The 15,316-nt window shown below is 35.4% G+C and overlaps 1 protein-coding gene across 2 annotated transcripts in view; it reads right to left on the reverse strand.

Annotated features, from left to right (window-relative positions):
• Positions 1-1,737: 1,737 nt before the first annotated feature.
• The window catches only part of ATAD5 (ATPase family AAA domain containing 5), a 55,058-nt gene continuing 41,479 nt past the window's right edge, over positions 1,738-15,316 (reverse strand). Inside the window, exons 20-24 of one of the 2 annotated variants that reach the window (XM_053657418.1) lie at positions 10,056-10,236; positions 5,122-5,303; positions 3,768-4,624; positions 2,830-2,988; positions 1,738-2,730 (exon numbers count right to left, since the gene is read on the reverse strand). In XM_053657418.1, coding sequence (XP_053513393.1) covers positions 2,652-2,730; positions 2,830-2,988; positions 3,768-4,624; positions 5,122-5,303; positions 10,056-10,236 — 1,458 coding nt within the window. In that variant the 3' untranslated portion in view covers positions 1,738-2,651. The remainder of the gene's footprint in view (positions 2,731-2,829; positions 2,989-3,767; positions 4,625-5,121; positions 5,304-10,055; positions 10,237-15,316) is intronic. The other variant, XM_053657422.1, reaches the window with a different exon arrangement.

The following is a 15,316-nucleotide window of genomic DNA, read 5'->3' on the forward strand; positions in this document are numbered from 1 at the left end:
TTACCTTCCCTTAAAAGCAAATACCATCCATACTGAATTTGCTGAATTGGGGAATGATAAGTTCTGGATGGTGCTCATCCTGGGCATCAAGCAAAACTGGCAACACAACTTGTGGATTCCTCTTCTTACTCTGGAAACAATGTGGTTTGATGCCCTGCCTCCAAAAGGAGATTTTCATAAACCTCAATCCATCAAGTCCAGAATAAACCAGGCTTGTCAACAAGTTCATTATATTCCTTTGAACTCTTACTTGACAGACCATCTTTTGAGGAAAGTAGCACTTACCTTCTGTTGCCATGCACACATAAACCTCTACAGTTGCATACACGGATGTGGTTGTGCACGCATCTCCACCTTGGAAATGTAGCTGTGTAGATATTTACACTACACGTGTCTGAAATCATCCTCTTTCTTCCAAACCACCTCATTAACTACTGTTTTTTTTTTTTGTTTTTTTTTTTTAAAGATTTTATTTATTTATCTTTAGAGGGGAAGGGAAGGAGAGAGGGAGAGAAACATCAATGTATGGTTGCCTTTCGTGCATCCCCTGCTGGGAACTGGCCTGCAGGGAACCTGACTGCAACCCTGGCATGTGCCCTGACTGGGAATCGAACCGCGATTGTCTGGTTCACAGGCCCGTGCTCAATCCACTGAGCTACACCAGCCAGGGCTAACTACTGTTTTATACTTTGGTAAATAGCCTCACCAGCCATCGAGCTGTTCAGGCCAGTCACGTGGTATCCTACCCCCTACCTGTTTCTGGAAATAGCTCTAAGTAAAAGTGACTGTATTAGACATTTACAAGCTAGGAGGCTATTTATTGAAAAGTCATCAAAATTTGCTTATTTTATCACAAAAAAAAGAACTAAAACTAGCAGGAATTCCTATCACCTTTAAGAACGGAGAAAAAAAATCTTCCCCAAAAATCCCCAAAATATGTTAAACCTAAAAAACATAAATAAATAAAAGTTCTATGGAATTATTTTACTTTGGTTCCTCAAGTATTGAGAATGATCAGAATTTCCTAATAATAAAAGACCGAATTAATAGGTAAGTGCTCTATGAGTAGTGAACTTTTCTATTCAGTAAAAAAAAAAAATCCATATAGTTAAAAAAAAGCCTTGTATCTATCTTATTCTCATATACAGGAAAAACCTGTATAAGTTTTAGCCTATATCCAAATTCATATTGACCCAGATGATTACATCTGGAATTCCTATATCCATATTGCATAAAGCCTTTTAGCTTTAGCCTTTAAATCAATATATTATCAATACAAAAAAAAGTGAGTTAAATAAGTATAAATAGATCTTCATACACATTTTAAGCATGTACGTATAGACATTTTTCAACTATACAAAATTAAGATCCTCTTTGACGTGAAAACGTAATTCACCAGATAAAGTAACCGAATATTAATCTAATATAAATAGACTTTTTTCAGGTATACTTAATTATCTAATTGTAAAAATGATTTTAAGTGACATGGTATTTTAAAATCTTGTAATAAAAAATACATATATTCTCCAGAACGTAACCTTAAGACAAAATGGCTATTATATAGAAATCCTGTAGTAGACTCCTTCTTTGTTACAGTTTTAATGAATTGCATTAAATTTGTCCGAAGTAGATACATTAACATCATTATCTTTATGAAATAAGACATCAATGATATAAAAATACAAGAAAAATGTACAAGGTAAGTGATTTGAATTGACAAAATATACAAAATATCACATGTATGGTTGCTAAAAAATTTATGAAAACTATAATTCATAATCTTGATTTCACTTTGTCAACATTCAGTATTCAATGGTAAAATACAATGGAGGAGTACCAAATTACTTTATTTTACCAAAATAAAATTATCAGGAAGATTTTTTAAAGGTAAAATCTTCAAACAGATTGCCTTTTTAAAAAAGATTTTATTTATTTTCAGAAACTAAAGAGGGAAAGGGAGGGAGAAGGAAAAGGAGAGAAACATCAAATGGTTGCCTCCTGCACATTCCCAACTGGGGACCTTGCCCACAACCCAGGCATGTGCTCTGACCTGGAACCAAACCTATGACCTTTTGGGGTCAGACCTGCACTCAGTTCACTGAACCACACTTGCCAGGGCATGAAGATCTTTTTGAAAAATGAAACATAATTTCTTTCTTAGGAATTTTTCTTATGCATTACATATGCAATTTTGTATTCTGGATTATACCAATTTGTTTCAAAGATTCTTATTTTAGAATAAAAAGAATCACCTAAGAGATTCACATTTACAACTCAACAGAGTACTAACACTTGGTTGGAAAGGGGGATTAAAGGTACCAGGAAAGGGAAAAATTATGGATTAGTTTAGCAGTAAAACATCTTTAGAAGTATCTTAGTGAACTTCTACCTCCTAGGAACAGTTCACTCACATACAAAAATACTCCAACAAAGCTAAATCAGATAATACAAAAAAATTTTAAAAAGAATACACCACATCATAAATACAATTTGTAAGTCAAATGTCTTCATTTTAAATATCTGCACACTAATATATACAAATAGTCTGTTTTAAATGTACATTAAGAGAGATAAACTTCCAGGAAAACCAGTATAAAAATGTATATTAACGACCACATAATAATCTGTACAAGCACTGTTCATGTAGAATATTAAGGGAAGCCCGCTGCCAAAGTATTCACAGTCTCTTTTGAAAGGTTAAGGTGAATTCCTTCAAGATAGTGCAGGAACCTGTCAAAATTACAAGGCAAAACAATTTAATATTGATATTCCCATCAGATGAGAATATTAATCTTGAAATAGCTAACTAAAAATTTAGAGAGATTTTACCTCCTTTTACTTTTTCCTTGTTCTTTTAGCTTCTCGGACCTACAAATGTTTCGAAGAGTCGGCAAGTATTCCATTACACTAGCTTGTCTAGTCCCCAGGTTCAGAAGAGATCGGCCAGAAAATACCCTCTTAATGACTGCTATCCTCTTCTGAGCACAGCTGTAAATTAAAGTTAATGCATTACTTTTTATTCTTAATGCCTGATAAAAATGTAACAATCCCAAACACAATCAGCTTCTGTTCTCCTTTTCCCTGCTTCTTATCTAGACTGGATCAAATGGATTCTGGATTAATTTCCAGAATCATTTTCAACCCATCAACCACTCCCATACTGAAGCATCTCTAATGGCTACCTGCTGTCTGCCACAGCAAATCCAAATCCCTTTCCCTGTCATTCAAGAGCCTCCCAGCCCTGGCCAGTGCAGCTCAGTTGATAGGAGCCCTGTCCTGTAAACTGAAAGGCTGCAGGTTCAGCCCCGACAGGGTGCACGTGAGAGGCAGCAGACCAATGTTTCTCTCCCTCCTGCCCTCCTCCTCCCCCAAAATCAATAAGCACGTCCTCGGGATAAAGAAATAATAAAAATAAATAAATACGAGAGTCTCTCAAATCTAACTCATCCTAGTCCCTCATTATTTTTTCTTCCCAGCATTCACTTAGATGCTGTGAAGAAGCTACATTATTAATATTAATAAAAGCCCAGCATTTCAAAATTAGTAAGAACCTAATAAGTTTCTCATTACCATTTACTATTAAAATATAAAAAAATAAATAAAAAGTAAGACATACTCTAAATTAGCAGCCAACTGACTTAAGTAGTTAGAAGCAACATTATTAATATCAATAAAAGCCCAGCATTTCAAAATTGTAAAAAGAACCTAATAATTTTCTCATTACCATTTACTATTGAAATATAAAAAAATAAAATAAAAAGACTTACTCTAAATTACCAGCCGACTGACTGAAGTACACATCATTGCGCTTTTGTGAAACATAAAAAGTAAGGTCTTTCATTGGATCTCTGCCTAATTTCTTGCAAGAATTCAAGGAGGTTTCCAACGCTTTTGAAATAGTAGAAGAACACTTAGTGAAACTGAGCGCTTCCACAGCTGCCTTTAATTCTCCAGAGCTTTGAGAAGTCCACACATCACTGCTTTCAAGACTATACTCATCACAAAGTCCACTTTTAACCTTTCCATCTGTCCAACTAAAGTCATTTTTATCAAGTTCCTTCTGTTTCCCTACATCAGTGAAAAGGGCGTCTAAGAAGGACATGTTATCCATGAACTCTGTAAGAGAATTTAAGCAGTCAGAAACAAGGGCAGAACATTTTTTTTCTGCTGGTGTTTTAGGAGGACAAGGAATAGATTCAATATTAGACTTTAAACATTTGTTTAGTTCCTTTGCCTCCGAATTGCTTTCTTTGGTTTTGCTTTCTTCTGAATTTGAGGAAGAAGATGCAGCGTGTAGGCAAAGAAATTCAGAAAAGTCCAATTTGGTGTCAAATAAGTCACTATCATCAAGAATTACCATTTTTTTCTTACGTTTCTTTTTTTGTGACTTTTTCAATGGCTTCTCTCCAGCATGTTTCCTAGTAAGGCAGTTCTTGTGTTTTGTTGTTGCACTGGTGTCCATGCTTACTGATGAGCCACAGAGCTTTTCTGTTTCTGGAATGATGTCAACAGGTAATGGAAGAATGAACTCAAGATTACTATATAAAAAATCTACATTCTGCATTTGGAATTCTGTAAGAAGCTGGATGAGCTTATGCCATTCTTCTTTTGTTTTGATTTTGTGCTGAAAAACAATTTTGAGTGAAGAAATGTTATGATACATAGTTTAAGCATTTTTCTATCCATAGGAACAGTGTCATCCATATTCTAAGTAAGAAGTCACTACCCCTCATAATTTATTAACCTACAGTCAATCCCTTAAGCAATCAAAACAGTATTATAAATCTAAAATATTACTTTACACTTAATTTGAAGAATCAAATTCTCTATAGTTAGTATATACCCCAATTCAATAATTAGAAGCTCATTTATTTAAAAAATACTTCTCTGAAATTTTTTAATTTGAAATATCTCTAAATTCTAGTCTCAATACTATTAAAGGATTTTGGCAATTCTATGCATCATTTATCACAGGTTGAATGTGTTAAAATCAGAAACCTGAAGCCCATAACAATTATAAGCAAAGTTTAAGTTGACCTCAAGATTCAAAAGACAGGAGTGAGTGTTGAGAAGATAAGAATGAATATAAATTTAACATTCCAAATTAGACATTGTAAATACCTTTAAAAATGAAAATAGGTCTTCAGATGGAGAAAAAATATTCTTAAGGCCAAACAAGGTATCAACACAGCCAGTGTCACATCTGGGAAGGTCTCTAGGGTTCCTTTTAGTATTTTTGGGGTTATTTTTGGAATCAGGGCCATCTTCAGAGCAATTAGGTTGTACATTTTTGCTGTTTCCTCCTTCAAAGTTAATAAAAGAAAATCTCAGGTAATCATACTTTTAAGAAATGGTTACAAACACTTATTTAGATACTAAGATCCTTGGGCATCCTCTGATCCCATGCCCCCATTTTGTTTTCCCCACTTATGTACTTAATTCATAGAGCACACACTACAAACGTCATCTCTAGCATGCAGAGGTTAAGTGAGGTGGTGGTGATGGGCTTACAAAACAAGCCAACAGAAAAAGGGCAAGAATTCAAAGCTTACAATGATTTTGAAATAGCAGGTCACTTAGTAAAATTAAGAGTTTCTATGTTTACAAATGTGTAAGTAACAATTTGTTCAAGGACTATAAATAGACAAATCACAGAGGAAATACAAATATCTAAAAAACTTGTGAAAATTCCCCAGTGATCATAGAAATGCAAATTAAGATGTTCATTTTTTCACCTTTTATATTGGCAAATTGGGAGGACTTCCGCCAAGATGGAGGCGTAGGTGGAAACACTGTACCTTCTCACACAACCAAGTTTAAAAACAACAAAGTTTTAGCAACAAAAACGTAGACAAACCACAGAAAACTGAACTATACCGAAGTCTGACAACAACAAACCTTTCAGCCAGGCAGTAAGAGGGGCAAATCTAGCAGCGGAGCAGGGTCAGGCAGGAAAGATCCACCGGACCGCCCTGGGCACAAAACCCAGGAGGGCAGGCAGCCTTGGGTGGATCCCAGGTGTGGAGTGGCAGCAGGTGGACCCATTGAGGGTGCCAAGGCAGCAGGCTGACCGCGGTCACGCATTCATGTGCAGATAAACCGGCGAAGGAGCGAGCAGTGAGGCAGACCATGCAGGCCCCAGCAGCAGGAAGCAGCATAGGGGACTGCCATTGCCCCCCTTGGACCCCGCCCCCGACATACAGCGTCACAACCCAGAGACCTGGGTAGCCCTACCCTGGTGAACACCTAAGGCTCCACTCCTCAGACATAACGGGCGCGAACAGATCAAAACATGGCTCAAGAAAAACTCAAAGCCCCAGAGCCCATAACTCTAAGCCAAACTTTCAAATAGCCAAACTTTCAGATGCACAGTTCAAAACACTGGTGATCAGGATGCTCACAAAACTGGTTGATTTTAGTCACAAATTAGAGGAACATATGAAGGCTAAACTAATTGAAATGAATGGCAATGCACAGGAAACCAACAGTAATGGAAAGGAACCTGGGACTCAAATCAAGGGAGTAGACCAGGAAAAGGAAAAAAATGACCAAACAGAAAAGGATGAAGAAACAAGAATTCAAAAAAATGAGGAGAGACTTAAGAACTTCCAGGACATCTTTAAACATTCCAACATCTGAATTATAAGGGTACCAGAAGGGGAAGAGGAACAGCCACGAGTGGAAAACTTACTGGAACAAGTAATAAAAGAGAATTTCCCCAATCTGGCAAAGGAAATAGACTTCCAGGAAATCCAGGAAGCTCAGAGAGTCCCAAAGAAGTTGGACCCAAGAAGAAACACACTAAGGCCATCATCATTACATTAGCCAAGATTAAAATGAAGGAGAGAATCCTAGAAGCAGCAAGAGATAAGGGGACAGTCACCTACAAAGGAGTCCCCATCAGACTGTCAGTGGATTTCTCAAAAGAGACCTTGCAGGCAAGAAGGGGCTGGAAAGAAGTATTCCCAGTCATGAAACCCAAAGACCTACATGCAACATTGCTCTATCCAGCAAAGCTTTCATTTAGAATGGAAGGACAGATAAAGTGCTTCTCAGATAAGATCAAATTCAAGGAATTCATCATCACCAAGCCCTTATTATATGAAATGTTAAAGGGACTTACCTAAGAAAAAGGAGATAAAAAAGATGAACAGTGAAAGGACAGGAAATTCACAGTTATTAACAACCACACCTACAACAAGAGCAAACTAAGAGGACAGCTAGATCAGGAGCAGAACCATAAAATGAAGATCACATGGAGGATTAGCAACAGGGGAGTGGGAGGAGGAGAAGGGGTGAGAAGGTACAGAAAATAAGTAGCATAGATTGTAGCTAGAAAATAGATAGGGGGGAGGGCGAGAATAATATGGGAAATATAGAATCTAAAGAACTTGAGACATGTGGTCATAAACTAAAGGGGAGAATGGTGGGGGAGGGGAATAAAGGGGGGGAATAGAACAACTGTAATGGCATAATCAAAAATAAAAAATAAATTGCCAAGTTGATGTGACTGATAATCTAGTTTGTCAAAGGCACACATAAAAGAGCCATCATATACTCTTTGTGGGCACACAGACTTACACAAATGTAAAATGTATAGCAGTTGCTCAGCACTCCTAGAATTCCCTCCAACAGAAGTCCTCACAGACATGCTCAAGGGTATATGTATGAAGATATTCACTGCAGGCTTTAATGACTAACTGAAGATAACTTAAATGTCTCCAAATAGATGGTTAATTAAATTCTTATATCCAATCAATTATGCAATAGCATGCAGCTGTGAAAGAGTATGGTAGAACTGTAAGTAGTGACAAATTTTCAAGTGAATCAATCATGTAGTTTAACAATATATATAGTATTAGTTAATTTTGCTAAATAGGTAGGCAGCAAAATTTGTATATGCATAAAGGTGTAACAGTGGCTACACTGAAGAAGTGAGGAAGATCCTTTATTTTTTACTTTACATATTTCTGTACTGTTTGAATTCCCAATGAGTGTTTCTTTTCTTTATAGAAAGAAACAAAACATAAAAGGTCATCAAGGAAAAAAAATGCCATACAAGGCCCTGGCTGGTGTAGCTCAGTGGATTGAGCACGGGCCTGGGAACCAAACAACCACGGTTCGATTCCCAGTCAGGGCACATGCCTGGGTTGCAGACCAGTTCCCAGCAGGGGACACACAAAAGGCAACCATACGTTGATATTTCTCTCCTTCTCTTCCCCTCTAAAGATAAATAAATAAAATCTTAAAAAAAAAAAAAAAAGCCATACATAGTTCGTGTCTTCTAAAGTCTTAGTATATAGTGTTTTATATCCAGTAGCACGGTGATAGTTATTAACTATTACCAGGTTATTTTTCATGTTTAAAAAAATTTTTTTTAGTTAATTTATTTTTAAATATATTATTTATTTTTAGGAAGAGTGGGAGGGAGGGAGAAAGAAAGAAAGGGAGGGAAATATCAATCGGTTGCCTCTTACAGACCTGCAGCCAGGGACCTGGCCTGCAACCCGGGTTTGTGCGCTGATTGGGAATCAAACCAGTGACTTTCTGGTTGTAGGACAACCCCCAAACTACTGAGTCACACCAGCCAGGGCTCATATCTTATTTTTAATATTTTCTTCCAAGAAATAGTAAAAGCAACCAGCTTAAGTTGAATTACATGCTAGTCTACATTGAAAAAGAATATATTTTAAAAAATTTTTTAGCCCTGGCTGGTATAGCTCAGTGGATTGAGCGCGGGCCTGCGAACCAGACAATCGCGGTTCGATTCCCAGTCAGGGCACATGCCAGGGTTGCGGCCTGCAGGCCAGTTCCCAGCAGGGGACGCACGAAAGGCAACCATACATTGATGTTTCTCTCCCTCTCTCCTTCCCTTCCCCTCTAAAGATAAATAAATAAAATCTTTAAAAAAAACAAAGTTTAAAAAAAATTTTTAAAGATTTTATTTCTTTATCTTTAGAGGGGAAGGGAAAGAGAGAGGGAGAGAAATATTAATGTATGGTTGCCTCTCGTGCCTCCCCTGCTGGGAACTGGCATGCAACCCAGGCATGTGCCCTGACTGGGAATCGAACCACGGTTGTTTGATTCGCAGGCCCACGCTCAATCCACTGAGCTACACCAGCCAGGACAATATATTAAAATTTTGAACTAATTAAAGAAAAAACCGATATGGGATTAATACTACAGAACTTCACTTTGACTGTGTTTAAATATTTGTGTATTGCCCCGAGCAGGATCTGTGCCTACAGAACTGTGACAATGGAGCATGGAAACCGCATGGAGAAGAACTAGAACTTCTTCAGGGAAGGAACCTTGTCTTATTTATGTCAACACAGGACCCGGCACAGAGAAAGTCCTCAATAAATGTCTGTGACTTGAATTAGGTAATGATGACTGAAGATCAATCATAAAACAAAGCATTTCTGAATGATAAGGTTCTCAGGAAAAACTGAAGTATAAACTACTGAGGAACCTAACAGGGACCTTACAATGCAATCACATAAAAATAATTTATATGTGGGAAAATCACCAATTCTTTTAAATAGTGATAAAAGAAGTTGCTAAATAATAGGATTCTATTTGTTCATAAGAAACTATATATTTATAAATGTATAAGTAACAATTTGTTCTAGGTTCACTTTAATTCTATTAACTTACACGTAATGTTTATAAAGCTTTTCAACAACAAAAGTGACATATGTATTTTTTTTAATTTTATATATTCAAAATATTTTATTTATTTTTAGACAGAGGGGAAGGGAGGGAGAAAGAGAGACAGAAACATCAATATGTGGTTGACTCCCACGTGGTCCCCACTGGGGACCTGGCCTGCAACCCAGGCATGTGCCCTGACTGGGAATCAAACTGGTGACCCTTTGGCTCGCAGCCTGTGCTCAATCCACTGAGCTACATGAGCCAGGGCTGTATGTTTATTTTTAAGATTAATGTAATACATGGATGCTCAAAAATTATTATAATCTTTTAAATATTTGATATAGTATATATTTTAACAATGAGTCCCATCAGAGAAAAATCTGTTATAATGGATCACTTACGAGAAAGGGATAATGGCCTTTCTTCTAAAAGTCCACCTCCACTTTTAATCCAAAATTGTAAGTAAAGGATGCTTTTCCTAATATCACATGTATTTGCAGTTAATAACGTTACAAAGTCTTTCACATCAGTTCTAAAATTCTCAGTTAAGCAGATCATCTGTAGATAGCTGGCAACATTTAGCTGCGGAAAAAAGAGGGAGAGGAGAGAAACATGGTCAATTATAGAGTTAATAGAAATACATCTATAATACGTGTCTAAAAAATTTTTGCTAAAATTCACATCTTAAGCATTTACTGAGAATGAAACCGAGCTGCAAAAATATAAAGAAAAATATTAAAAGCAATATACTTATTTTATTCACTGTGTATATCTAAAACAGCAAGGCAACTTTTATGAAGATCCTCAGATCTGAACCCTGGAGATAATTTTATTAAACCTTGAGAATATCCCTTAGGATTAAATAATGGTACACTTTGATGTAATATTTTACCACCATTAAAATTATTACTATAAATACTGTAATAATACTGAAAATGTTATTATATAATTTTCAAAACCAGAGTTGGAGAACTGTATCAATGCAGTAATAAAAGCATATGAGTAGGTAAACAAGAAAAACAAAAAATTGAAAAACAAGTGATTTGTTGGGGTAAATGGACTAAGTAAAATTATTCATTTACTGTTACAAATTAATATTGTTTTAATATTTTTTATAAAACAGCAAAACATATACAATTATTTTCCCATCAATGTTTACGGAAAGCTTTTTGCCTTGAAAAGCTAAAACAAATTGTATTTACATTTCACAGATTTTATAGGACTACTAGCATTTTTACTTTATAGTCAATAAGAATTAAAAAACGTTCTGCTTTGAAACCTTTGGCACACATTATGTATATACATAGTATATACACACACATTATGACTGGACTCTTCTGAGACTTTTGCTGTCCACAAAAATGCAATTCTGCTTTCAATATCAAGGGAGTACCTACTATCAGACAAACCCTGTTATTAAAAATAACTATGAACTCTATAATCAACTCAAAAAACCCAACTACCTGAAAGCACAAGAGAGTAATCAAAGGCAGAGGAAAACCAAAGGGAAGTCAACACTTGGAGAAAAGAATAATCCCTCACCCCCTTTCAGGACAGCTAGTAGCCCTGGCCGGGTAGTTCAGTTGGTCAGAGCATCCTTCCATATACACCAAGCCCAAGGGTTCAATCCCCAGTCAGAGCACATAAAAGGACTACCAATGAATGCATAAATAAGTCAAACAACAAATTGATGTCTCTCTTCTCCCCCACCTTCCACTTTTTATCTAAAATCAATGAATAACAAAAAATTTTAAACAAAACAGCTAGTAAAACTATGTGAAGGAAAACATGGTCATAAAGAACAAACAAATAGGGAATCTCAGAGAAAAACAGAAACTATAAAGAAGAAGCAAACAGAAATTATACAACTAAGAACCACACCATCAGAATAAAAATTTTACTGGATGAGCCTCATGGAAGAATGAAAGTGGCAGGGAAAAAAGTGCTTATAAACTTGAAGATAAATCAATACAAATGATCATATCAGAAGTGCAATAAGAAAAACTGGGAAAGGGATAAGAGTATGCCTCAGTGACATGTGAGAAGATGTAAAATGTCTAATACCTGTAATTAAATTCCCAGGATGAAAAAAGAGTCAAAATGGGCATAAAATAAATTTGAAAAAATATGTATAAATGTCCCTAGTAAGAGAAACAGTATATATTTAAGGATTATTGATATCTAAGAACCACAAGCAGAAAAAACATGAAAAATATAAAATGTAGGTACATAACAGGTAGTATGAAAAGTAGAGTTAAAGGCATCCGGAAAAAAAAAAATGACATTACATATGAGCCACCACATCCCCCGGAAGAAAGAAAGAATACATTACTGACTCACAACCAGAAACAATGATGACAGAAGACAATGGAATGACACCTTTCAAGGACTCAAGGAAAAATGAAGAACCCAGATTTCTATATCTAGGGAAAATATCCTTTGAGAATGAGTTAAAAATAAAGACATTTTCAGCTAAATGAAACCTAATATATATCTAATGCCAACAGACCTGCTCTATAAGAGTTGCTAATAAAGTGCTTAAATCTGAAGAGAAAACTAAAGAAAACTTGGGTCTTTGGCAAGGCATGAAGAACACCAGAAATGATAGTGTATGGGTAAATGTAAAAGCTAACTTTTTACCCCTGTAGTTTCTTTAAACACATGACTGGCTAAAACAATAAATCCAAGAATTATATTTGGGAATTTACAATATATATAAATGTAAAGTACTTGAAAACCAAACTGTAAAAGAAGGATGGTAAATAGACTTATACTTTTGCAAGGTGTTTAGATTCTCTATAAATTAATGCTAAATATTCTCTATAATATTAATGCTAAATACACTATGAAATGCTGAACATGCATATTTTTTCTTTAAGAAAACTACAAAAACTATGACCCAATCCAGCTCACATGGCCTGAAAACTACACACCAAAATCCTTGTGTGTAGACACAAAAATCCATAACAGAACATGAGCAAATGAAATTCAGAAATATGTAAAGTCAGTAACACATCATGGCCATACTATCCCAGGAATACAAGACTAGTGTGACATTCAAAAATCAACCAGCATCATTCACCATGATAGTAGAATTTAAAAAGATAAACTACATGATTGAATCAAAAGATCAAGAAAAGTATTTGACAAAATTCAATACTATTCATGATAGAAATTCTCATCTAACTGATAAAGAGCATCTATGAAAATACACAACCAATATCAGGAACAAGGCAAAGATGTCCACTCTAACTTCTACTAAACAGTGTATTGAAGGTACAACGGCACTAACCACTGCAATATGGCAAAAAGAAATTAAGGTACAGCCCTAGCTAGTGTGACTCAGTGGATTGAGTGCCGGACTGCAAACCAAAGGATTGTGGGTTCATTTCCCAGTCAGGGCACCTGTGTGGGTTGCAGGCCAGGTCCCCGGTAGGGGCTGTGCAAAAGGCAACCATACATTGATGTTTCTCTCCCTCTCTCTCTCCTTCCCTTCTCTCTAGAAATAAATAAATAAAATCTAAAAAAAATAAAATAAAATAAAAATTAAAGTACAGATTTGAAAGAAATAAAAAAGTAGTGATAATAAAAAATTCTAAGAATCTACTACTAGAATAAACTATTTTAGAAAGATAATAGGCTATAAAATCAATTTGTTTTTTATTACATTTTAAAAACATTTTATTTATTTATTTTTAGAGAGAGGGAAATAGAGGGTGAGAGGGAGAGAAACATCAATGTGCAACGCTATATCCATTGCTTGCCTCTCACATGCCCCAAACTGGGGATCTGGTTCACAATCTAGGCATATGACTCGACTGGGAATTGAACTGGTAATCTTTCGATTTGCAGGTCAGCTCTCAATCCACTGAGCCACACCAGCCAGATCTCAATTTATTTCTATATAGCAGCAATAGACAACTGAAATTGAAATCTTAAAATGTAACTTACAATAACATCAAAAAACATTAAATATTTAGAACAAAATTTAACAAAATATGTGCAAGGTATGTACAATGAAAATTATAAAACATTGCTGAAATAATTAAACTGGTCTCCTAAAAAATAAACTGTTCTTGAAGCAGAAAACTCAATATTGTAAAACTGTAAGTTCTCCTGAAATTGATCTGTAGATTGAATGCCAATCTCCATCAAAACACCAAAATAAACTACAAAAATTGGCAAACTGTTTCTAAAATTAAGAGAAATTAATGACATGATAGCCAAAACAATTTTGCAAAAGCATACAGTTGGAGAACTTACACCCCTTGATTTCAAGATCTGTTGAAGAGCTACAGTAATCAAGACAACATCATGTTTCCACATGGGTAAACAGAGCAGAATGGACTCACACACAGTCTATTGATTATGACAAACTGGAAAAAAAGGTTGTCTTTTCAACAAGCAGTGCCGAAACAACTGGATATCTATTGGGAAAACAAATGACTCTTCCATTTCATATTGCACACAAAATTTTCCTCTAAATAGATCAAAGAGCTACATGTCAGAACTATAAAACTTCTAAAACCAATCTTTGTAAGCTTGTGTGTGGTAAGGATTTCTCAAATAGTATACAAAGCCCATGAATCGCTAAAAAAATAACTTGGTAAACTGGACTTGATTAAAATTAAAGATTTCCACTCTTTAAAAAAAAAGAAAAGAAAAGAAAAGAAAATGTAGGCCACAAACTGGGAGAAAATATTTACAAAACAAATATCCAATGCAAACTTATGTCCAGAATATAAAAAGTCTGTAAGACAAACAACTGATGTAAAGAATAGGCAAAGAGTTGAACAGATACTCCATCAGAGATCTGAATGACAAATGGACACATGAAAAGATGCTCAACATCATGTCATTAAGGAAATGCAAATTAAAGCCATGAGAAACCAACACATAATTATTAATATGGATAATATAAAAAACATAGATAATTCCAACTTCTGTTGAGTATGTAAAAAACAACTGTATGCCCTTACATTGCTGGCAGGAATGTAAATCATTAGAAAACAGTCTGCTAGGCTCTTGTGTTAATTGGACCAACAATTCCACCTTTTAAGAATTTAAGGAAAAGAAATGGAAACAAATGCCCAAGGACTTTAACATAATCATTCAGCTTTTACATAAATATGTATTTAGCAACTTTACTTAACAGTAGTTTACCTGGAAACAACCCAAATATCTATCAACAGGTGACTATGACAACACATATTCATATATGTGAAGTATATCCATACAATAGAATATTGCTCATTAATCAAAAGGAAAGAACTACTGGCATAGGCAACGTGAATGAATCTGAAAAAGCATTATGTTCTGTAAAAGAAACTAGAAGCCCTGGCCAGGTAGCTCAGTTGGTTAGAGTGTCATCCCAACACACCAAGGTTGTGGATTCGATCCTAGGTCAGGGCACATAAGAAGAACATACTAATGACACCATAATTAGGTGGAACAACAAATTGATGTTTCTCTCTTTCTCTTCCCCTCCTCCTCCCTCCTTCTCTCTCTAAAAATAAATAAATTTTAAAAAAGAAACTGAACAAAAAATACCTAAGATTCTATTTACATGAAATTCTGTGGGCAAAATGATAGTGACAGAAAAATACATTGGGTCACGAGGGAACTTTCTGAGATAATGAAAATACAGTGGTACCTCGTGACT

Source organism: Artibeus jamaicensis, unplaced genomic scaffold (genome assembly GCF_021234435.1).
Source record: "Artibeus jamaicensis isolate MK-2021 breed Jamaican fruit bat unplaced genomic scaffold, CSHL_Jam_final contig_1998, whole genome shotgun sequence".
NCBI classification, from domain to species: Eukaryota; Metazoa; Chordata; class Mammalia; order Chiroptera; family Phyllostomidae; genus Artibeus; species Artibeus jamaicensis.